This window comes from Bombina bombina, chromosome 5 (genome assembly GCF_027579735.1).
Source record: "Bombina bombina isolate aBomBom1 chromosome 5, aBomBom1.pri, whole genome shotgun sequence".
Lineage (NCBI taxonomy): Eukaryota > Metazoa > Chordata > Amphibia > Anura > Bombinatoridae > Bombina > Bombina bombina.
In genome coordinates, this window is record NC_069503.1 from 1,018,603,748 (window position 1) to 1,018,615,614 (window position 11,867).

General features: G+C 39.5%; 1 protein-coding gene across 1 annotated transcript in view; it reads right to left on the reverse strand.

The window, feature by feature from the left end:
• The window catches only part of LRP12 (LDL receptor related protein 12), a 152,689-nt gene extending 142,231 nt beyond the window's left edge, over positions 1–10,458 (reverse strand). Inside the window, exon 1 of the mRNA XM_053715277.1 lies at positions 9,148–10,458. Coding sequence (XP_053571252.1) covers positions 9,148–9,217 — 70 coding nt within the window. The 5' untranslated portion in view covers positions 9,218–10,458. The remainder of the gene's footprint in view (positions 1–9,147) is intronic.
• Positions 10,459–11,867: the final 1,409 nt, after the last annotated feature.

An 11,867-nucleotide genomic window follows, 5' to 3' on the forward strand; every position in this document is an offset into this window, starting at 1 on the left:
TATACCAAATCCCAATACTTAAAACATTTGGAAATAAACATGTTATCACTTATGTCAGCTACCATCTCACCTAACCTGTGTAATTTCTTCTGATGGTTGTTTTTACACAGCTTTTTTATAGCCTGTACCTAAGTATAGAAACGTTCAGTACAAATAGGGATAGCACTGACAAAATCAGCTATTTTAAATGCCGATATAAGGGTAAAAGGAGCTATTTGCAAACAATACAAACAAATTTAATACACTCTAGCAGGTAAAACAGATCATTGGGAACAAATTAAAGGGGAGAAAAAAATAGGGTAAACGGTCCCTTTAAATACACACCCCATAAATGACACTCACAGCAAGTTGACAGCTGATATAGGATTTATCAACGTTCGTCGGAAAGAGGCATACATCTTCACCACTGTCGGCGGACAGAGACATACATCTTCACCACTGTCGGCGAACAGAGACAGACGTCTTCACTGCTGTCCACCCGGATTGTGGTCCACATTTATCATTGCACACTATGGCTAGTGTGCAATGCCGCTCCCTGCTTAAATGCAGCCAATTGCACGCAAGCAGGGGCTGTCAATCCCCGCGGTTGGAAAAGACTGGGGGATTGAGATACGCCAGATAACAGGTAGCGAAGTGGTTTAAGGGTGCGATTTATCAAGCTGTCCGCCCCTGTCGCAGCAACACTCCTCTGGCGGGCTGAATTCAGCATTGCACACGAGCGCTATTTTGCGCTCGCGTGCAATCCCGCCCCCTGCCTGCGCACAGCCAATCACGCGTGGGCAGGAGCTGTCAATCTCTCCGAACGGACTAGACCGAGGAGATTGAATTTCGCCACTTTAGAGTGCCTGCAGCCGGATACTTTGATAAACCTGTCCCATAGTAGAAAATCACTGTAGAATGTATCTGGAGGGCAAAAGGTGCCCTCCATATATTACAAAGATCACAACAGAGATTTTTAGCAGGGGTTAAACAATTATATGCAAACAGCACTGCAATAATAAAATGCTTGAACACATTAAATCCTTTTCGTTTTGCAGGCTTGTGCCTCTTTAAATTAAAATGCAACATTTAAAAGAAGAACCAAATAATATCATCTGTATATTCTATTAGAGTAGATACAGTAAAACTGTAGAAGGGAAAATAAACGACAGATTTTAATTTAAACTAAGCTTTTTCTAAGCAAACTGCACATTACATGTTTTACATTTTTTATCTGTTGCTACATTAAGGGTTAGATGTTAATCAGCTTTTACTAAAATCTGTTAAATAAGGACCTAAGGTCAATTTGGATTCTGGGTCACTAACTCTGCCTTGCTAAAAAATAAAACACAAAAGATTAAAACAGCAGGAAGGAGGGGGGCAAAAGATCAACAGATGTGGCTAATTCCTCTGAGCAGCAAATCAGGATGAAAGCACTAGGGCTAGCACAAAAGTATAGGAATATGGTAGCATCTGAATAGAGGAAATTGAAATGCTGTGTGCAGATCACTCAGTGTACAATGGAAAACTGCAGTCACTCATATAAGTGACAGATCACCAGTCACACACTTTGGGTCAACACTATACTGACATTTCTTTAACGCTTCGGCTTTCATAGCGGACTACAAACGCTTTCTGTAGCGTTGACGCTTTCTGTGGCAGCCAAATTCAATTATTTTATAAATTAAACCACACACACACTATGCTAAAGCAACTGCACATTTGTCAACAAGTCTGCTCTCGCAAATTAAAGTGATAATGAACTTTTATGTAGGCATCTGTTTGGAAAAAAATAAAAAATGTAATTCTGCATTTTTCCCTGTGGCTACATTGTAGAGACAGAAGCTAAGCCAGGTTTTTTACCCCCCCCCCCCCCACACTTGATCAGACAAAATTAATAATACATGTTCTTTTTATATTTACTAATAATAGGGTTAGAGGGGCCCAGTTAAAAAAAAGTTTGAATTTGTTATTTTATTTATAAATATATTTTAACCCCTCTCCGTCTGTACAAAGTTCTGATGTAAACAAAAAAGTAAAAATTGAAATCACGTGTTTATTGCGTGATTTCAATAATGGGATTGGGTCAGGGGGGAGTGTCTATGACGCTAGGCATGCCCTCCAGCCCACAATCCCATTTTGAAAGCGGCAGAGGCTTTAGGATAGCCAAACGGCTAGGACATTCAATGCCGTACTAAGGGTGCTAAAGCCCAGCGCAATTAGGACGGCATGAAACGTCCTAATGGTGGGAAGGGGTTAAATTAATAAGCATTTATATCTATTCATTTAGCTATAAACTCATTTGTTAAAGGGATAGAAAGATCAAAAATGAGATGTGCTTGAATGCATTTCAATTTTAAAATAGAAGCATTTTTGCAATGTTTCCGATACAGTAAAACTTTTGCTAGAAGTAATTTTGCTTTCAGCGGCATACGCACAAATGCAACAGCATTCAAACATCACAACTTCTCGTAGAGTCAATAAAGGCTTCTGTTATGTCACAAATTAAAGGGACATGAAACCCAAATTTTCTTTAGCGATTCAGAGTATACAGTTTTTAAAAGTTTCTCATTTAATTACATTATTCAATTTGATTCATTCTTATGGTATTCTTTGTGGAAGAGATATTTAGGTAGGTAGCGTGCACAAGTCTGGACCAATACACGGCAGGAAAAAGTGCTGTCATCTAGTGTTCTTGCAAATGTATAATATTCTTTTAAAACTGCTGCTATATATTGCTAGACACGTGCACACTCCTGAACATACCCTCCCTGCTTTTCAACAAGGGGTCAAGAATACAAAGAAAATTTGATAATAAATCTGGTTTGGAACGTTATTTAAAATCACATACTCTATCTGAATCAAGAAAGAACATTTATGGGTGTCATTTTCTCACTGACGCAGTGCACACCACTATCTCTCTGGGGAGGTGTGGAGTTTAAATACTGTTCCTTTAGTCACCCACAGCATATGTGCATATGGCACTGAAACTGCAAAAGCTTTTACTAAAAGCAGTTTTGTTTATGAAAGTATATTGCAGAAATGATTCTATTTAAATAGAAATTAATTCATGCACATTTCATTTTGACCTATCCCTTTAAATAACAGAAATGTCCCTGATTTTGCTTACACTTTGCTATGACACATGTTAGACTATAGACAATAGTAAACATATAGTGCTCTAGAAACACATGCACATTTATGAGCCTACCTAGCTATGCTTATGGGAAATGCTTTTTCCTCCCCATACTTCTCATGGTTTCCACAAAAGATTAAGAGAAGAGTAAATTTGAATAAATGCAGGGGTTAAACACAAAGTATTTCATTACTGCACTTTTGCTTGCCTGTAGCTAACACTTTACAGCATTTTCTTTTAACAATGTATGTCCCTTTAACCCCTTAATGACCGCAGCACTTTTCCATTTTCTGTCCGTTTGGGACCAAGGCTATTTTTACATTTTTGCGGTGTTTGTGTTTAGCTGTAATTTTCCTCTTACACATTTACTGTACCCACACATATTATATACCGTTTTTCTCGCCATTAAATGGACTTTCTAAAGATACCATTATTTTCATCATATCTTATAATTTACTATAAAAAAAATTATAAAATATGAGGAAAAAATTGAAAAAAAAAACACACTTTTTCTAACTTTGACCCCAAAATCTGTTACACATCTACAACCACCAAAAAACACCCGTGCTAAATAGTTTCTAAATTTTGTCCTGAGTTTAGAAATACCCAATGTTTACATCTTCTTTGCTTTTTTTGTAAGTTATAGGGCCATAAATACAAGTAGCACTTTGCTATTTCCAAACCATTATTTTTCAAAATTAGCGCTAGTTACATTAGAACACTAATATCTTTCAGGAATCTCTGAATATCCATTGACATGTATATATATTTTTTTAGTAGACATCCCAAAGTATTGATCTAGGCCCATTTTGGTATATTTCATGCCACCATTTCACCGCCAAATGCGATTAAATACAAAAAATCGTTCACTTTTTTACAAATTTTTTCACAAACTTTTGGTTTCTCACTGAAATTATTTACAAACAGCTTGTGCAATTATGGCTTAAATGGTTGTAAATTCTTCTCTGGGATCCCCTTTGTTCAGAAATAGCAGACATATATGGCTTTGGCGTTGCTTTTTAGTAATTAGAAGGCTGCTAAATGCCACTGCGCACTACACGTGTATTATGCCCAGCAGTGAAGGGGTTAATTATGGAGCATGTAGGGAGCTTCTAGGGTTAATTTTAGCTTTAGTGTAGTGTAGTAGACAACCCCAAGTATTGATCTAGGCCCATTTTGGTATATTTCATGCCACCATTTCACCGCCAAATGCGATCAAATTAAAAAAAACGTTAAATTTTTCACAATTTTAGGTTTCTCACTGAAATCATTTACAAACAGCTTGTGCAATTATGGCACAAATGGTTGTAAATGCTTCTCTGGGATCCCCTTTGTTCAGAAATAGCAGACATATATGGCTTTGGCGTTGCTTTTTGGTAATTAGAAGGCCGCCAAATGCCGCTGCATTTCACACGTGTATTATGGCTAGCAGTGAAGGGGTTAATTATGTAGCTTGTAGGGAGCTTGCAGGGTTAATTTTAGCTTTAGTGTAGAGCTCAGCCTCCCACCTGAAACATGAGACCCCCTGATCCCTCCCAAACAGCTCTCTTCCCTCCCCCACCCCCCAATTGTCCCCGCCATCTTAAGTACTGGCAGAAACTCTGCCAGTACTAAAATAAAAGCTATATTTGGGCTTTTTTTGTGTTTTTTTTTAGCATATTTACATATGCTGCTGTGTAGGATCCCCCCTTAGCCCCCAGCCTTACTGATCCCCCACCAAAGAGCTCTCTAACCCTCCCCCTCTGCCTTAATGGGCGCCATCTTGGGTACTGGCAGCTGTCTGCCAGTACCCAGTTTAGTGAAAAAATTTGCCTTTTTTTAAAAAAAAAAACCCTTTTCTGCAGTGTAGCTTCCCCCCCCCCCAAGATCAACCCCCCACCCCTTCCACATCGCTTAGCTGTTTATTTACAGCTTTCAAAAAGTAATTTGTTTGTACTTTTTAAACTTTAATTTTCTGTAGTGTAGCGGTTCCCTCCCGCTCCGTGCACGCGCCCACCCTCCGCCCCCCGTGCACGTGCGCGCTCCCGTGCGCGCTCCCGCCCCCGATCCCGCCCCCCTCCACTCCACTGGGCACATCGATGGCCGCCCACCCGCCTCCCAGCCTTGCTCCCACCCACCAACGATACCGGCCACCGATGTCCGGTGCAGAGAGGGCCACAGAGTGGCTCTCTCTGCATCGGATGGCCAAGGGGGGTTATTGCAGGATGCCTCCATATCGAGGCATCACTGCAATAACCGGAAAGCAGCTGGAAGCGAGCAAGATCGCTTCCAGCTGCTTTCCAGACCAAGGACGTACGCCACACGTCCTCGGTCATTAAGTGTATTTTTTTTGAGGACGTGTGGCGTACGTCCTTGGTCCTTAAGGGGTTATTCATGTTAAGATAGTCCTTTGCATAAAGAAAAAAATGCCATAAAAAATTTTTTAGCACAGGGCTTGACAAAGCCAGAAATATGTTTATCTAGAATCTATATTTTAGGAAAAAGGAACAGTAAAGTGAAAATGAACCTTTCATGATTCAGATAGACCAGTGCTTTCCAAACTGTGTGTCGGGACACACTAGTGTGTCGGCAGCAGTGTGTAGGTGTGTCCCTGCTTCAGCACAAATTTTTTTAAATTTAATTTTTTTCAACAATTTTTTTTGGTTTCTGACTTTCCGCCTGCCTACTACGCATATCATGTGGTTGACACGCGATTGATACCTAGTGGGTCACAGATCATCTTAACCTATTGTTGCAGCTCAGTGGGAACTGAAACTATTCCCATTGGCGGCACATTGGCTCCTGACTGCACGTGTAGTCTCCTCAATTGGCTCGTGACTGTACATGTAGTTAGTGAGTGGGGACAGCAGTGTGTTTGCAGCGCGGGCAGTAGTCTGTCAGACTCGCAGAGCTCTGAGGGCAGCAGCTTAAATGCTGGGCTAAAGTCAGAAGTCAAAGTGGTTTTTTTTCCACAGCTAGCTCCCAGTAGTGCATTGTTGCTCCTGCTCTTGATATATGGATAGGAAGGGGAAGCTTAAAAATGCTTGATGATGAAATGCGAGTGTCTTTAGCTAATATTCCACCAAATATTTAGAAATTGTGTTCATCCCATCAACCTCATACATCCCATTAAAATATTAAGTAGCTATTGGTGTTATTAAACATTTTTTTTAATTCTTGCACATAATTACATACTGTTACTTGTAAATACATTTCATTATTATATAATTTATGTATGTGTCCGTATCTCTTAAAACAAGTTAGTTTAACCTCCTGTTTGCTAGTACAACTGAATTACTGTGTCGCAAAATGATGTAGGTCTAAAAAGTGTGTCACCAACCTGAAAAGTTTGGAAAGCTCTGAGATAGACAATGCAATTTTACAAATCTTTACTCCTATTATGTAATGTGCTTTGTTCTCTTGGTATCATTTGTTGAAAAATATACCGAGGTACGCTAATGAGCAGCAGTGCACTACTGAGAGCTAGCTGCTGATTGGTGGATGCACATACATGCCTCTTGCTTTTGTCTCACTCAATGTGTTCAGCTAGCTCCCAGCAGTGAACTGATGCTCCTTCAACTAACGATACCAAAAGAATGAAACACATTTGATTATAGAAGTAAACTGAAAAGTTGTTTCAAATTGTATGTTTTATCTGAATCGTGAAAGAAGAATGGGTTTCATGTCCAAGAAAAAAATATTGTGGGGCGGAGCCAGCACCTGATGCGGCAGGACGCAGATTAATGAAGCTCCTGAATTCATGTTAAGAATGTTGAAATTTTGAGAATAGTTGCCATAAGCAAACATATTTCTAAGCAGAAGTTCTTCATATAGTATCTGCAACATACAGAAGCTAAAGTTTGGATTGCATCCTTTGCCTATGTTTGTCAGGGAAGCCACACAGATCTGGGAGCCATCTTCTGAATCTATCCTACCTACATGCAATTCTGAGAGACTCACCCTATGTGTCTGGTGGATCGTGTGTCTTGGGCTGCCTCACTACCCCCTACCCCCCACCCCGGAAAATGGGTTAGTGAGTACTGGGATACTCACTAATATTTTTGATAGCACCTGCTATACATTCAGAGAAAAGGGAGACTGATACTTACTGGAAGAGATTAGCTCCCTGAGCACCGACTGGCCTTTATGGACATATTGAGATGTGTTTTGGTCTCTCCGGTGGCGACAATTCTATTGCACCCTTATTGACAAACTGTTGAAGTGTAGAGCGGAGGTGGCGAGGCTCAGGGGCCCCGGCTATTGCCGACTGCCACACATCGAAGGGAGGCAGTGTGACCTTGTGGGAGCTTCAACAAGCACTAAGTTCGACTCTCTCCAAGAGGTCGGTGTCTGTAGAGACAGAGGCTCAGGCTTCCAAAGATAGTGATGGAGATTGTGCCGAACTGCTTAATACCTCATGCTCTTCCAACTGTATAACCACTTTGAAGCCTATCCTGTTAGACATTTGCAGCATCGAGTTACTAATGTCCCTAGAAGTGATGCTTAAATGAGGGGGAACACCTGATCCTACTCTTCAGATATACAGCACAACATTGCATGCTGGAAAGGGAAGTTTTGATTACTCTAAAGCACTAAACGTTCCGCTATATTACTCCCAGTTTTTGTCAAAAAAGTGGAATTGGCTGAGTCTGTCAAGAGACATTGATCTCTAGAAGAGTATTTATTGCTATAGACCAGGGGTGGGCAATTATCAGCCCTCTAGATGTTATGGACTACATCTCCCATAATGCTCTTTCAGCCATAATGATGGCAAAGCATCATGGGAGATGTAGTCCATAACATCTAGATGGCCGATAGTTGCCCACCCCTGCTACAGACGCTTATATAGTCTTTGACTACTTTTCAAGTTATGACATCCAATTTAGGATAAGAAATTTCTTATATTTGGTTGCCACTACGACTATTGCTTTACTAGCTATTGACCCCTTAACATTGAATAGATAAGATGTGTAATGTTTATAAGGTCTACTTATACATATCTATGTTTTTAAATTATGTTGGGACCTATTATAGTCAGCTCTACGGTAATTGCCAGGTATATTGGGGTTCTCTTTATTGATGGCTAACTTCATATAGTCTTAACTGTGCTATTGAACAGTTTATATTTGTTCCTTCTCTGTAATTATTATGTGCACATTCTCACAGGTTGCACAAGTTCCCATATGGTAGATTATTGTATACTAACTGCACTGCCTTTACACCTTACCCATAATGTATTTGCAGTCATTTATCTTAGTACCCAAACTACATAGGCTTCTAGATAGTGTAGAAAAACTTGTGATTAAAATGGAATTATTCTCCAGTTAATCAACACATTGCATTTGAACTGGTGCTTTAGTGTAGCTGCCTAATTTAAAAAATAACCTGCAGAAAATGTTTCCCTAAATAAATCTCATCGCAGAAAGTGAAAAAAAGTTCTGCCTGTGGGGTGTAAATATATCACTATAGTTTACTAGTCAGGTGCTACTAGCTCCGAGCAAAAAAGTGTCTAGTGGAAATGTCAGCCCTGTACATATATAATGTATACAGTCTCAGAACAAACAAGTTGTTACTTTAGAAAGAGGCATACTTTCTGCCGCATCCCCAAGTCAATGCAAGTCTGAGCTAATGTAGGATTCATAAAGCAGTCCTGTAAATTGCCAACTAGAATAAGCTCAGCAGAATGCCTGCCTCCAGGGTACCTTAAAGGGACATGGTTATACAGATAGTGGACACAATTGTATAAAACTTTCCAATCTATTTCATAGCAGCAGTGTTTGCAACAATGTTTGTACCAACATTATACATATAGTACCCTAGACACATGAATTCACCTAGGCATACATCAGTATACTCTCACAGAGAGGGCTAAGTTTCAGCTAAAAATATCAAAAGAAAGGAGGTACATTTGATAACAAAATCAATTGGAAAGTAAAATAAAATTGTCTCTATAATGTTAAATGATTTAAAGTTTTTATGAAACTTATCTAAAAGTCAGTGACCCTTTAAATGAATTAAAAACAATTGTTGGAGAAAGATGAGATCATACTTACCAACAATGCTGATCAGAAAAAGCAGCTGCAAGAATATCCAGCTTAATAGAGACCTTCTGCTTCGTCCCATGACAACAAGCCAGCTGGGACAGAAAGAGTTCCCAAATGGGGAAATAACCCCTTATATATTGCACAGGTCGTCAAACGGGGGCTACGACTAGGTGATAAATTAAAGGTGTTTAATATCGTGAGGATGTTCTAGAGGAGGCGGCAGGGAGGCTGTTTATGTGATAAAAGATTTAGGGCAATTAATACAATCATAAAGTTAATTCAAATGGGAACACAATAAAAGGCAGGGTAAGTTCTACATAGGATGACAGCTAAAGGGTAAAACAAATAAGAATTTATTTTGAAAGAAGAAAAAACAGAAAGGAAAAGTAGTTTTGCGAGATCTGTAAGGAAAAATGGGTAATTTGGGGAAAAAAAATAAGCGACTACATGGAAAGGGCAGCAATTATTATGGAAGGCAAGTTAGTGAAAAATAAGGTTCTAGATGATAATGCAAGTCATAAAACAGATATCTTATGGGAAGGAAGAACCATGGAAAACATTGAATTTACAGGAAATATAAAGAGAGTGCTCTATATGAAAATGTGGATTATAAAAATTAGGGGGATTATGTAAGACGAGCATATGGGTATATACAGTATACAAATACAGATAGATACCATATACTGTTAGAGCAGGCAGGAGAAAAGCAAGGAAATACAGCAAAGCACCACGGGGGTTAACAATGTGTTATAGAAGGGCAATCCGGTAGAAAACAAGGACGCTCTATCTATCAGAAGAGGTTATGAATGTAAACAAAGAGGCTCTATATATTGAGGATATCAGTGGGGGAAACAAGGAGCCTTTATACAGAAGAGATGTAAATAGGGTGAAAATATGGTCTATATAGGGGACAGATAAAGGGGTAAGGAGGCTCTATATAAAGGGAACAAGGAACCTAGATATGCGGAGACAGAGAAAAGGGGGCATAAACCTCTATATGGGAAAGGAAGGTAAAATAAAGTAAGGATCATCTATATTGAGGACGATCAGGCCCTAATAGAAAGGCTTGCCTGACAGTCGTGTTCCGGTGGGAATGTCAGATCTAGCGTACAACACTGCATCCTACGGTGTTACTGGATCCCGTTACTATCGCGTAATGATGCCGTTATTAATAAAGTGTCTACTTTCGGTTTTCCTCGGCCTTCTTCCTGCATTCCCTATACTGGTCCTATCCAGCCGCCTCACTCCCAGTACCCACGCAAGCCACCGAGCCACGGCCGTGCCGCCGACTCTGCTCCTACTTCCAACTCCACCGCTCGGTTAGCGACTACACAGCCTTCTCTTGTGGAAGGGATGTCGAAGACATTAGAGATCGGGCACTCAATCGAACGCTGAGAACGTCGATTGACTCTATAGACGTATACCCTAATGGCTTTTGGGAATTGTAGTTCAAGGAAGGAAGACGAGTTTGACCCGTATGTGGCGTCTCTTTTTGTCAAAGTAGTATTTTGCTCTGCTGCTGACTGTTGCATGACAAAGCGTGATTAATCTGTCTGCAGGCAACGTTCATACCACTTCCTTTTTCCTTTGTTACAACAGATGCTTTCTACAGATTGATGTGTTGTTACTTTGTGCAACCAGTCTATTTTGCTGTAAAGATTTTTTATTTCTTTCACGGTGATCAACAAGTGAGGGCCCAAAATCCCCATAAAATAATCTTTTTCCTGTTTGTATTGGAGAGAAGACTGTAACTCGTTAAATGAGAATGTCTGATTAGAATAGATCTCTCATAAACATGTAGTCAGTCATACTTTCCAAATCTACTTATTGTTTGTTAAAAATGATACCAATGTCATTAAAGTGATAGTGAACTTTCCTCTTTGTCTAAACAGATCTGGATTGTGATATTTTATATGGAGTTTAATTCATTAGTTGTAGTGAAGATGCGCTATAACTTACTTTTTATGTAGTGCTGAAATTTAAATTCTCCATGCTCCGGACGCCCACTACAACATTTTTTTTGTTTAAATATTCTCCAATCCACAAAAGTGCCATATGGCTAGAGTGTGAATTGGATAATATATATATATTTATATCTTTCCACCTTTCTTTGAAAAAAATACAGGCCATGATAATTAACATCAATTTGCATAAGTAATTAAGCAGCAGAACTCAAAAACTAAAGCTGATAGGACTGATTTTAAATGATTGTTTGTTTATAACTAGTACTCATCACACTCAGAAGAAGTCTCACTTTGACAGGGGCTTTCTTTCAATATTTATTCTTTATTTTCTACATTGACATTGACCTTAAAAATACTGGTCGTGTCGGTAAAATACCGGCTGGGTGGCAACCCTATATATATATTTTTTATAAATCTTTGTTACATGTAAAAGAGGGTATTTTAAAACGTATTACTTTTTTTTAATGGCTACTAATGGAGGTTTTTGCCTTTCCAATAATAGAATTGTCAGTTTTGTCTCTGCCAGTGAGCAGGGAATCCCTAGGTAAGCAACTTGTGTTTACAGATAGTTTCAACTGAGGGAGTGAGATATAATGTAGGGAAGGATAGATACCAGGGAGGTAGAGATAACAGAGGGTGGTAGAGAAAACAGAGGGAATGGAAACAGAGAGGGGGGGGGATAACAGAGGGATGGGGAGAGATAGAGATAACAGCGGGAGTGAGAGATAACAGAGAGAGACATAACAGCGGGAGTGAGAGATAACA